Source organism: Scyliorhinus torazame, chromosome 5, assembly GCF_047496885.1.
Source record: "Scyliorhinus torazame isolate Kashiwa2021f chromosome 5, sScyTor2.1, whole genome shotgun sequence".
Classification (NCBI taxonomy): Eukaryota; Metazoa; Chordata; class Chondrichthyes; order Carcharhiniformes; family Scyliorhinidae; genus Scyliorhinus; species Scyliorhinus torazame.
In genome coordinates, this window is record NC_092711.1 from 96,823,261 (window position 1) to 96,836,836 (window position 13,576).

At 47.4% G+C, this 13,576-nt stretch overlaps 1 protein-coding gene across 4 annotated transcripts in view; it reads right to left on the bottom strand.

The window, feature by feature from the left end:
- Window positions 1-1,266: 1,266 nt before the first annotated feature.
- Window positions 1,267-13,576, bottom strand: part of LOC140419077 (uncharacterized) — a 46,345-nt gene continuing 34,035 nt past the window's right edge. Inside the window, exons 1-2 of one of the 4 annotated variants that reach the window (XM_072502821.1) lie at window positions 7,116-7,338; window positions 1,267-4,240 (exon numbers count right to left, since the gene is read on the bottom strand). In XM_072502821.1, coding sequence (XP_072358922.1) covers window positions 2,900-3,886 — 987 coding nt within the window. In that variant the 5' untranslated portion in view covers window positions 3,887-4,240; window positions 7,116-7,338 and the 3' untranslated portion in view covers window positions 1,267-2,899. Of the gene's footprint in view, window positions 4,241-4,856; window positions 5,062-7,115; window positions 7,339-13,576 lie in introns of those variants that run through there. The other 3 variants (XM_072502823.1, XM_072502822.1, XM_072502824.1) reach the window with 3 other exon arrangements.

A 13,576-nucleotide genomic window follows, 5' to 3' on the forward strand; every position in this document is an offset into this window, starting at 1 on the left:
TCTCTGCACTGTCACCCATCTGAAATGGGTGACCCCTTATTTTGCAACAGTGACCCCCTTGTTCCAGATTCTCCCACAAGAGGCAACATCCTCTCCACATCCACCCTGTCAAAACCCCTCAGGATCTTATATCGTCCAATCCAGGTTTTACCCAAAACTTTAAATCTGTGTCTCGACTGCTTGTACGATCAGTGAATGGAAACAGAGTTTCTTTGTCCACCTGATCGAAACCTGGCATAATCCTGTGTCCCTGAATCAAATCTCCCCTCAACCTCCGTTGCTTCCTGAAGAGTGGTGACCAGAGCTTTATAAAGATTCGTAGAATAGAATTAGAACCATAGAATTCCTACAGTGCAGAAGGAGGCCATTCGGCCCATCGAGTCTGCACAGACCCTCCAAAACGGCACCCCACTCAGGACCACTCCTCCACCCTATCCCCGTAACCCGATCTAACGTTTGGACACTCAGGGGAAATCTTTTAGAATGGCCAATCCACCTAACCTGGACGTCTTTGGACTGTGGGAGAAAACCGGAACACCCGGAACCCGGAAGGAACCCACTTAGACACGTGGAGGAAGTGCAAACTCCACACAGTCACCCAAGGCCGGAATCGAACCCCCTCCCTTAGATCTCCAGTCAGCCTCTCTTCGAATGAAAAGAGCCCGTTTCTCTAATCTCTCCTGGTAACTAAAGCCTCTCTTCCCTGGGATCATCTCAGTGAATCTCTTCTACACCTCTCCATGGCCTTGACATTCTTCCTGGTGTAAGATCCCCAAAACCTGATCTAATATTCCAACTGCAGCCTCACCAATGATTTGTACAGATTTACATGACCTCTGTCCGTTTTGTACTCCACACCCAGAATTATAAAACTTTGGATCCATTGTGAATTTAAAACACTTTATCAACTTGTCCTGCCACACTTGAAAGTTTGTGTATCTGAAACTCCTTTTAGGGTTTTGGAGACATTAACATAACATGGCTGAAATACATTGACATCCAAAGTCTGATATAATGTGTGTTATGGGACAGAGAAGTTTAATCTGAATTAGAAACTCAAGCAGGCTCTTCACTGCAGACAGGTCACCGTGGAAACGCTGATCAGACATTCCATTCCACAGAATCGACTCATTGGAAACTCGAATCGGATCGGGTGGGGCGGGGGGGGCGGCCGGCGGGCGGGGGGGGGGGCGGGTGGGCCCGAGGACAGAGTTGTCTGTTATTAACCTCACCATAAACCTAAACCAGAGTGAATAATGGAACAGATTAAATTCTAATGTGTGATGTTTATAGCTACAGTAATGGAATTATCAGAAATAATAGAATTAACAGGCAGGGTAGTTTAGGGAGAATGAGGAAATAACTAAAGAAACGTAACTGCTGGGAACCAGAGAATGTGTCCTTGTAAATCACAGATTAGAGAAATTCCTGCTGTCTTTTCCTCACTTGCTGCATGAACTGTGTTCCGTACTGGGCCCCAAACCTCAGGAAAGATACATTGCACTTGGTAACAGTCCAGTACAGATTGACCATGAAGAAATGAGGCTGGTGAACTGAGTGAATCCCTTCCCACACATGGAGAACATTAATGGTCACTCCTCAGTGTGAACAGGTCGATGAATCTCCAGGTCTGATTAAATCCATTCCACAATCCCCAGATTTCCAAGATTTCTCCCCAGTGTGACTACATATTGTTCGAAAGGTCAGATAATCGGCTAAAACATCATCTACATTCAGAACACGTGAACTGTTTCTCCACACATTGAATAGGGCTCTTTGCTTCCATGGTTAAAGGCTGATGATGTTCATGGCCAAGGAGGGATTTGACAACATGAATGCAAATTTTATAATGGAGGCATTGCTCAGTCAGAGCCAGTGTAGGTCAGTGAGCACAGGGGTGATGGTGAACAGGACTTGGTGTGAGAAAACACACAGTGAGCAGAGTTTTGGATGATCTCCCATTTCCATGTGGGGTGAATGAGAGAGGCTGGACAGGAATGTGTTGGAATCAAGTCTAAAGGTAACAGGGGCATGGATGAGGTTTCAGCAGCAGCTGGTGTGGGAGTGGACAGGTGACATTATGGAGACTGAAATATCTGGTATTAGTGATGGTGTGGATATGGGGTCAGAATCTCACCTTGGGGTCAAATCTGACACGGAGATTGTGCAGAGTGTGGTTCAGCCTCAGACAGTTCCCAGGGAGAGGGATGGACTCGGGAGTTCGGGAACGGAATTTCTAATGGTGACTGAAGGCAATGGCTTTGGTCTTCCCAATTTTTAATTGGAGGAAATTTCTGCTCATCCAGTACCGGATGTGGGATAAGCAGTTTGATCATTCAGTAACAGTGGAGGAATGGAGAGGGGTGAGGTAGAGCTGAGTGTTGTCTGTGTACATGTGAAAACTAACACGGTGCTTTTGGATGATGTCACCTCGTGGCAGCATTTAAACGGTCTCGCGTCAGTGTGAACTCTTTGATGGGACACCTAATCCCGAGAACATTTAAAGCACTTCCTGCATTTAAAAGGTCTCTCATCATTGTGAATCTGCTGGTGTGTCAGCAGTTGGGATGAATGAGTAACCACCAGGGCCCATCTCCATGACAACGTGGCATGCTTTGCTGGGTTCCAAACAGAAATGGCAACTAAATATCTTCAAGCTTCCAAACACCCTTTCACTCTGTGATCCTTGTGCAATTTGAAGCCAGGTATTAGCAACAAGGCTCAAAGAGCATCAGCCCACTGGAGGCAAAGTGGTGAGACCGGTCAGTCCAGCAGAAAGAAACCCTCCGACCATCCCCACTGACCACCTGTCAGAATGAACAAAATGCAGTCCTGGGTGTAGAGCAGAAACAATAACAGCAGAATCTAACCCCTGTAATCGATTGTGAAATTGTTGGTGTCACAACAGGTGTGGTGAAACATGCAATCCCGTCTCACATTGAGAAGTGGACGGCCTCTCCCCAGTGTGAACTCGCTGGTGTCTCCGCAGGTTGGATACGGCAGTAAATCCTTTCCCACATTGAGAGCAGGTAAACGGCCTCTCCCCAGTGTGAACTCGCTGATGTCTCTGCAGGTTGAATACTCGAGTAAATCCTTTCCCACACTGAGAGCAGGTGAACGGCCTCTGCCCAGTGTGAACTCGCTGGTGCCTCCGCAGGTTGGATACGTCAGTAAATCCTTTCCCACATTGAGAGCAGGTGAACGGCCTCTCTCCAGTGTGAACTCGCTGGTGTGACTGCAGGTTGAATACTCGAGTAAATCCTTTCCCACACTGAGAGCAGGTGAAGAGCCTCTGCCCAGTGTGAACTCGCTGGTGCCTCCGCAGGTTGGATACGTCAGTAAATCCTTTCCCACATTGAGAGCAGGTGAACGGCCTCTCTCCAGTGTGAACTCGCTGGTGTCTCCGCAGGTCAGATAATGGAGTAAATCCCTTCCCACATTGGGAGCAGTTGAATGACCTCACCCCAGTGTGAACTTGCTGATGTGTCTGCAGGGTGGATAACCAAGTAAATTCCTTCCCACACTGAGAGCAGGTGAACGGCCTCTGCCCAGTGTGAACTCGCTGGTGCTTCCGCAGGTTGGATACGTGAGTAAATCCCTTCCCACATTGAGAGCAGGTGAATGGCCTCTCTCCAGTGTGAACTCGCTGATGTGTCTGCAGGGTGGATAACCGAGTAAATCCCTTCCCACACTTGGAGCAGGTGAATGGCCTCTCCCCAGTGTGAACTCGCTGGTGAGCCTGCAGGCTGGAGAACTGAGTAAATCCCTTCCCACATTTTGAGCAGGTGAACGGCCTCTCCCCAGTGTGACTGCGTTGATGAATCTCCAGCTGAGATGGGGCTCTGAATCCCTTCCCACAGTCCTCACATTTCCACGGTTTCTCCATGTTTTGGGTCTCCTCACATCTCTCCAGGTTGGATGATCAGTCAAAGCCTTGTCCACAACACGGGTATGGTCTCTCCCCACTCTGAATGTTGTGATGTTTTTCAGGCTGTGTAACTGGTTAAAGCTCTTTCCACAGTCAGTTCACCGGAACTCTCTCACTCGGGTGTGTGTTGTGTGGGTCTCGGTGCGTTTTCAGTCACACTGACGGTTGAAATATTTTGCTGACAGTTCGGGGAAACATTTTTCCTTCTAGATTGAAAGGCCGATGATATTCAGGATCCAAGGAAGGGAGTGACTGTCAGATCGAGACGTGATGATTGAGATTTCTGTCTGTAATTCCTTCTCATCTAATATCCTGTAAAAACAATTTACAAAATTCATCACTGTCAGTACAGGATAGAAACTCAGAACAGACAATTCTAGTTTCTATGAAATATTATTTCCTCTATTGTTCTCCAAAAGCTGTAAATCTCCATTCCACACACTCTCCCCTCCATTCTCACTCTGCTGTATCTAATATTCACCCTCCTAATTCTCCTGAAGGTGCTGGTTCAGGCTGACTGACACATCCCAGCTTACAGCTTCCTGTCCAGGGGATCATAACAAATATGAGCTGCATTCGGCCCATCGAACCTGAACCATTCAATGGGATCATTGGTCAATCTACCTCAGCACCGTTTTCCCACACTATCCCCCATATCCCCCGACGTCTTCAATATCTAGAAACCTATCAATCTGTATCTTGAAAATACTTGATGACTGAAGCTCCAGAATCCTCTGGGGTAGAGAATTCCAAAGCTTCACCACATCCTCGAATAAAGAAATCCCTCCTCATCTCAGCTTTCTCTCCATTTTCCTGCCAGTTCCCCATAACCCTGCGGGGGGGGGGGGGGGGGGGCGGGGGGGAGAGGGGGGGCATGTGACACTGGCATGGGAGTAGCTGATTTTCTGCAGGTTCTGGTGCCACTCACCTATAATCTGTCACTTATCCTGATCGCCCGGCACTCATCTACCTAATCCTGAATTCATATTTGTTATGTCCTGGAAGACTTCAGGGTTCGGTCTGGTAGGATTATGCCAGAAAAAGTGAAGAAATGCACCAATAAAACAGCGCAGGTGGATTCAGCGGAAATGGAGCCCCCTTTTCAACATGGCGGCCATGACACACGGGAGGTCTCTCGACCCCGAGCTCTCCGGAGCTCTCTGGGAGGCGGCGAAAATGATGACTGCTGATATTATCCGTGTTATTGACCAGAGGCGGAGTGTGCTGACTCAATATCTGTGAGCTCATGAGGCCCAGCTGCAAAACACCATGAAGAGGCTCGATGATCCGGAGGAGGGAATCCTGAACGTTCAGCAAGATGCCTCCTTGACGGAGGCAAGAATTCAATCCTTTGAAAACAAGCCGAGTGGCTGGCGGAGGTCCTGGAGGACTTGGAGAACTGAGGGTCGGAGAAAGAACATCCGAGTCGTTGGCCTGTCAGAAGGTGTGGAGGGTAAGGCTCCCGTCAATTCTTCGAGGACCAGAAGCCATGTTTTCTCAAGCTGGATGTGAAGCCTGGGTTTTTCAAATTAGAAAGGGTGCATTGTATCTCTGAGGCTGAGGGATAGTTTTCATCCCAGGCCTGTAATCATTCACTTCCACAACTGGAAAGATCGCCAGAAGGTCCTGGAGAGTGGTACGGTGAGGTGGCGTCTGGCCCCAGGAGGGAGGGTGGATTCAGGACTTTCGGCAGCAACACAAACAAAGCATTCATGCTTCGATGAAGTTCAAAGGCAGCTCAATCCTGTGGGGAGTGAATTACGTCAGGCTTTATCGTGAGACCCGAAAAATGGTATCCAACAACTCCGTCAAGTCTTTCAGTAATCCAACTATTGCCTTGGCCTTCATTAAATCCATGAAGGGCAAGGATCTGGAGGGATGGTTTGCAGCTCGGACTAACTCAGGTTCTAATCCGGACTCTTTCCCTGTCATGGTATTCTTTTTTAAAAATTTAGTGTACCCAATTCATTTTTATTCCAAGGAGCAATTTAGTGTGGCCAATCCACCTAGCCTGCACATTTTTGGGTTGTGGGGGCGAAACCCACGCAAACATGGGGAGAATGTGCAAACTCCACACGGACAGTGACCCAGAGCCGGGATTGAACCTGGGACCTCAGCGCCTTGAGGCTGCAGGGCTAACCCACTGCGCCACCGTGCTGCCCCTGTCATGGTATTATTGTCTGAACTTCAGAATCACAGAAATACACATAGGGACAGGAGTAGGCCATTCAGCCCCTCGAGTCTGTCCTGCCATTTAGTGAGATCATGGCCTATCTGTGACCTAACTCCATATCTCTGAATATCTTTGCTTAACAAAACTCTACCTCAGATTTAATCTTAACAACTGATCGAGCTTCACGTGCTGTTTGTGGGAGAGAGTTCCAAACCTCTACCACCCTGTGTGTGAAGAAGTTCTTCCTAACATCTCTACTGAATGGTCTAGCCCGAATTTTTCGACAATGATCCCTACTTTTAGAATCTCCAACCAGTGGAAATAGTTTGTCTTTATCTACCCTGTCTTTTCCTGTTAATATCATAAATACTTCAATCAGATCACACCGTAACCTTCTAAATTCTACCGAACGCAGGCCTAATTTGTGGTTGAAACTTTGGGTCAGAGCCGCTGCAATCTCTCCCTCGCCTCCCACAGCATCCTGGGACACAATTCATCAAGACCTACTAATCTAATAATCTTATGGGCGGCATGGTAGCACAGTGGTTAGCACTGTTGCTTCACAGCACCAGACACCTGGGTTTGATTCCCAGCTTCGGAGTCTGCATGTTCTCCCCGTGTCTGCATGGGTTTCCTCCAGGTGCTCCGGTTTCCTACCACAAGTCCCGAACGTTGAGCTTGTTAGGTCATTGAACATTCTGAATTCTCACTCTGTGTACCCGAACACGCGCCGGAGTGTGGCGACTAGGGGATTTTCACAGTAACTTCATTGCAGTGTTAATGTAAGCCTACTTGTGACAATAATAAAGATTATTATGAATGGGCCAAGGGCCTCTATTTGTGCTGTAAAGAGAGGGAATGAATGAGAAGGACTTTATAGAGAAAGTGCCAAAGCCCCAACATTCACCAGCTGAGGACACACCTTAGCTCCCTTTCCAATCTGAAAGCAGCCTGAGCTGGATTTACATTCCCCTTAATTGATCATTGCTGGGTGATAATCCTGTACTTCCTCACCTCACACCACTGTGACAGCACCTTCACTACACAGACTGCAGCAACTGACCAAACATCACCTTCCCAGTTATTCCTGAAGGCACCGCCTTCCCAACCTGGCCCCTTGCCTGAGGTGTGGTGATCCTCAGGTCACATCACCGCCGGTCAGCTCTCTCCCGGGACCAGGCCCTGGTTCACAGCCGCCATCTTGGGGAAGCAGAGCGCATGCGCTGGCGTCTCGGTGATGCAACAGCTGATGGGCGGAACCTGAAGGTTTCTGTTCCCAGGCGGGTCCTAGTGCCCGGCGAAGATTACAGTTCAACAGTTTTTCACCCACTCCCAGGCTGAAGCTGATGTTTGTAGCCTGGAGGTATCTCTGAATTACGTAGACATTCAGCGTGAGAGGCTGCAGCCTCTGTATAGCTACCTGAAGGGGGTTATACAGCGTTTGATTACATTTCGTGGTCCTTTCCAGTCCATTATCAGGATGTTTGTGTGATATTTCCTTGCCCTCAGTGTGATTTTTCTTTATTTAAAATACATTTCAGCAGCAGGCTTACTGGTGATTTTTAAAGGAAAGGTTATTTATTATCACACTATTTCCCTGGATGTTTGAACATCTCAGTCTCTCGTCTCTTTCACACTCACTGACACATACACAGAAATTAGTTACAGATCAACTAATTAGTGGGCAGCACGGTAGCATTGCGGATAGCACAATTGCTTCACAGCTCCAGGGTCCCAGGTTCGATTCCGGCTTGGATCACTGTCTGTGCGGAGTCTGCACATCCTCCCTGTGTGTGCGTGGGTTTCCTCCGGGTGCTCCCACAGTCCAAAGATGTGCGGGTTAGGTGGATTGGTCATGATAAATTGCCCTTAGTGTCCAAAATTGCCCTTAGTGTTGGGTGGGGTTACTGGGTTATGGGGATAGGGTGGAGGGGCTGAACATGGGTAGGGTGCTCTTTCCAAGAGCTGGTGCAGACTCGATGGGCCGAATGGCCTCCTTCTGCACTGTATATTCTATGATAATCAAGTTGAAGCTGTAATGATGAAAATGGAATGTAGACTGCAATCTTTATATCGCTGCAGGCCTGTTGTCTTCTTGTTGAGCAGGTCCTTTAGTTGGAGTGAAGCGCTTTTAGAAATAAATAATTATCATGAGGCTCTGAAGCTTCTTGTAGGTGAATAGCCAGGACGTTGGTTCTCAGGTGGACCTGGAAGCTGGAATAAGTTCAGTCTTGTGGCTGCACTGGCAGACATTCAGCTCTGCTGTTTCAGCTGTTTCCTGCTGCTTCACTTGCTTCACACACACATTTGCTTTGTTCAGGGTTTATTGTACTGCATCCCTGACAATTAACTGCAGGGTTACAACTCTGAGACCCAGAACACCCCGATACAATCGCAGTTTACGATGCTCACTCACTCACTCTGTCCCAATTCGAGCTCATTCTCCTGTCCAACAGTCCAACATCCAACAGTCCAGAGATTTCATTTTCCTCAAATGCTGGTTCACCCTGACACAACGAGACATTTAAACTTCACAGGTGGCTGCAAAGTTTCCTTATTCAGGTCCGTGTTAAACTAAATATTGGTCACAGAATCGGATATTGCCCACAGTTTAATGTCCATAATAACCTGTTAAGTTGCAGCCATCTTGACAGAGTTTGTGGATCTTACAGTCTATAATATCTAGTATCCTTGTGCCGAATGTGACATCTTGAATCTATTCTTGGGTCTGGTTAGAACAGTGCATTGTAGCTGGGTGGGATGGGCGGCATGGTAGCAAAGTGGATAGCACTGTTGCTTCACAGCTCCAGGGTCCCAGGTTCTATTCCCAGCTTGGGTCACTGTCTGTGCGGAGTCTGCACATTCTCCCTGTGGGTTTTCTCCGGGTGCTCAGGTTTCCTCCCACAATTGGCAGCTGGGCAACTCATACCAAATATAACATCGAGATCTGACAAGTCACTCAATTCATTAGGATCTAAATATCACAAACTGTCAATGTGCTTGTCTGTTCTGACTGTGGGAAGTGATTTCAAACATCAGTGTGACTGGAAAAGCCCCGAGACACACACACACCCGAGTGAGAGTGATCCAGTGAACTGTCTGTGGAACCATTTACACAGCCTGAAAAATCATCTTGTTTCCTCTTGTGGGAGAGTCTAGGACAAGAGGGCATAATCTCAGAGTAAGGGATTTCAAATTTAGGACAGAGATTAGGAGACATTTCTTCTCTCAGAGGGTAGAGAATCTGTAGAATTATTTAGCTGGGCAATCCTTCTTTATCTGGGAATCAAACTGTTGTCTAATTGTCCCGGCAGTTACCAGGCTCCTGTGAAGTCCTCCAGCTGTTATTTCAACGCAGACTTCAACAATCTATTTTAAGTAGGTTTCTGTTCAATTAATTCATTGTGACTGTCACATAACCACATTTTCACTCTGGAAACTTAAACCAGCTGCTTTACATTCAATCAGGAACATCCCAGTTTTACACCAATCTCTGATTTGACAGCACGTTTCCAGCATTCACCATTGTTCTTCTTGACTCTGAACACAGTTGTAAAGGAGCTTCTGTTCCATGCCTAGGAGCTCTGAACCATGAAGAGAGCGGCTGGGACACATTTCTCTCACACCTCAGGATTAACCCACACCGGGACTTTGCTGTCAGTGAAGAGAGGTGTCTTTTATCCCTCTCAGTGTGACCCTGAAGGACTGTGTCCAGGCTGAAGTTCTGTTCCTGCCGTGTGATCCTCCTCCAGATTGTCCTTTCTGAGCTCCAGCCAGGTGCTGTTAAACACTCAGGTGGGAAAGACAAAAATCTGCAATATTTCAAACCAAGCTTATTTATTTCACATTTATTCAGAATATTAAATCTCATCAGCAGATTAAGACTGTCAAGAGTGAACCTGATTCAGTCCTGGACATAATTAGCAGCATCAATCAGAGTAGAATCCAAACCTTGTAGTCGCTTGTGTGTTAGCAGGTGGGATGACTGAGTAAATCCCTTTCCACAGACATTACAGGTGAACGGCCTCTCCACAGTGTGAACTCGATGATGTTTCAGAAGATAAGATAAATGAGAAAATTCCTTCCCACGTATGGAGCACATAAACGGCCTCTCCCCAGTTTGAACTCTGGCATGTCAGCAGGTTGGATGACTGACTGAATCCCTACCCACACACAGAGCAGGTGAACGACCTCTCCCCAGTATGAACTTGCTGGTGATTCAATAGGTTGTATGAACGAGTGAATCCCTTCCCACACACTGAGCAAGTGAACAGCCTCTCCTCACTGTGAACCTGCTGATGTGTCAGAAGGTTGTATGAACGTGTGAATCCCTTCCCACATTCAGAACAGGTGATCAGTCTATCCCCTGTATGAAGTTGCTGGTGTATCAGAAGTTTGGATGAATTAATGAATCCTTTCCCACAGTCAGAGCAGGTGAATGGCCTCTCCCAGTGTGAATTCTCTGGTAGTTCAGTAGGGCACTTGGACGGCTGAATCCATTCCCTCAGAGCAGGTGAACGGTCAGTCCCCAGTGTGAGCATATTGGTGTGTTTGTAAATCCTTTTTGTTTGTAAAGCTCTTCTCAGTCAGGACAGTTAAAAAGTTTGTGATCAGAGTGAACACGTTGATGTGTCTGCAGGTGGGATGACTGAATGAATCCTTTCCCACACAGGGAGCAGGAGAACGGTCTCTTCCCCAGTGTGAATACGTTGATGTGTCAGCAGATCCTTTTTACATTTAAAACTCTTCTCACAGTCAGGACATGTAAACGGTCTTTTATCAGTGTGAACAAGTTGGTGAGTCACAATGTGGGATGACCGAGTGAATCCCTTCCCACACACATGGCAGGTGAATGGCCTCTCCTCAGTGTGAACTCGCTGGTGTGTCAGAAGGTTGTATGAATGGGTGAATCCCTTCCCACAAATGGAGCAGGTGAACGGTCTCTCCCCAGTGTGACTGTGACGATGAACCTCCAATTGTGATGGGTAACTGAATCCTTTTCGACAGTCCGTACATTTCCACAGTTTCTCCATGGTGAGGGTGTCCGCATGTTTCTCCCGGTTGAAGCTTTGTCCACACACAAACAGCCATTTAATTTCTCCCTGCAGTGAATGACGTGAGCCTGTGTAACTGGGTAAAGCTCTCTCCACAGTCAGTTCACTGGAACACTCTCACTCAGGGAACATAGAACATTACAGCGCAGTACAGGCCCTTCGGCCCTCGATGTTGCGCCTCCATGTGCAACCACTCTAAAGCCCATCTACACTATTCTATAATCGTCCATATGTCTATCCAATGACCATTTGACTGTCCTTCGTGTTGGCGAGACCACTACTGTTGCAGGCAGGACATTCCACGCCCTTACTACTCTCTGAGTAAAGATCCTACCTCTGACATCTGTCCTACATCTATCTCCCCTCAATTTAAAGGTATGTCCCGTCATGCTAGACATCACCGTCCGAGGAAAAAGGCTCTCACTGTCCACCCTATCCAATCCTCTGATCATCTTGTATGCCTCAATTAAGTCACCTCTTAACCTTCTTCTCTTTAACGAAAACAGCCTCAAGGCCCTCAGCCTTTCCTCGTAAGATCTTCCCTCCATACCAGGCAACTTTCTGGTAGATCTCCTCTGCACCCTTTCCAATGCTTCTACATCCTTCCTATAATGCGGCAACCAGAATTGCACGCAATACTCCAAATGTGGCCGCACCAGAGTTTTGTACAGCTGCAACATGACCCCATGGCTCCGAAACTCAATCCCTCTACCAATAAAAGCTAACACACCATACGCCTTCTTAACAACCCTCTCAACCTGGGTGGCAACTTTCAGGGATCTATGTACATGGACACCGAGATGTCTCTGCTCATCCACACTGCCAAGAATCTTACCATTAGCCCAGTACTCCGTCTTCCTGTTATTCCTTCCAAAATGAATCACCTCACACTTTTCTGCATTAAACTCCATTTTCCACCTCTCAGCCCAGCGCTGCAGCTTATCTATGTCCCTCTGTAACTTGTAACATCCTTCCGCACTGTCCACAACTCCACCAACTTTAGTGTCATCTGCAAATTTACTCACCCATCCTTCTACGCCCTCCTCCAGGTCATTTATAAAAATGACAAACAGCAGTGGCCCCAAAAACAGATCCTTGTGGTACACCACTAGTAACTGGACTCCAGTCTGAACATTTCCCATCAACCACCACCCTTTGTCTTCTTCCAGCTAGCCAATTTCTGATCCAAACTGCTAAATCACCCTGAATCCCATGCCTCCGTATTTACTGCAGTAGCCTACAGTGGGGAACCTTATCAAACACTTTACTGAAATCCATATACACCACATCAACTGCTTTACCCTCATCCACTTGTTTGGTCACCTTCTCAAAGAACTCAATAAGGTTTGTGAGGCACGACCTACCCTTCACAAAACCGTGTTGACTATCTCTAATCAAATTATTCCTTTCCAGATGATTATACATCCTATCTCTTATAAACCTTTCCAAGATTTTGCCCACAACAGAAGTAAGGCTCACTGGTCTATAGTTACCGGGGTTGTCTCTACTCCCCTTCTTGAACAAGGGGACAACATTTGCTATCCTCCAGTCTTCTGGCACTATTCCTGTAGACAAAGATGACTTAAAGATCAAAGCCAAAGGCTCAGCAATCTCCTCCCTAGCTTCCCAGAGAATCCTAGGATAAATCCCATCCGGCCCAGGGGACTTATCTATTTTCACACTTTCCAGAATTGCTAACACCTCCTCCTTATGAACCTCAAGCCCTTCTAGTCTAGTAGCCTGAATCTCAGTATTCTCCTATATCTCGGTGCTTTTGCAGTCACACCGCTGAAACTGAACAGACAAATATTTCTCCTTCCAAATTCAAAGACTGATGATATTCAGCTCCTGATGAATCGAGTGACTGTCAGATTTCGATGTGATGTTTGGTTTGAGTTTTCTGTCGGCCAATCCTCCACTTCCAATATCCTGTAAAAGAAGTTTACAAAAGCCATCACTGTCAGTCCAGGATAGAAATTCTGAACAGACAATTCTAGTTTCTCTGGAATATTTTTTCCTCTCTTGTTCCCCCAAAGCTGTCAATCCCAGTCCCACACACTCTCCCTCCTCCCTGGGCTGAAATGCAAACCCATCTCACCGTCTGCACCATTTCTTTCCTCCACTCCCAGTTTTCTCGCTCCCTCTCCTCTGCCTGGGTTCAGTTCTCCAGCTCCTGCCTGCGGCGACTCTCATTCAGCCTGTGGGAGCCGCACTCACTCTCACTGCAGCTGCGCTCAGCCCGGAGCAGCACCCCGCATGCTCCGCACAGAGAGGCTACTTCCGGGGGCGGGACATTCTGACACCTGCGCGTTCTGGCTACTGTGATGGAGATAGGGCTGATGTGGAGATGCCGGCGTTGGACTGGGGTGAGCACAGTACGAAGTCTTACAACACCAGGTTAAAGTCCAACAGGTTTGTTTC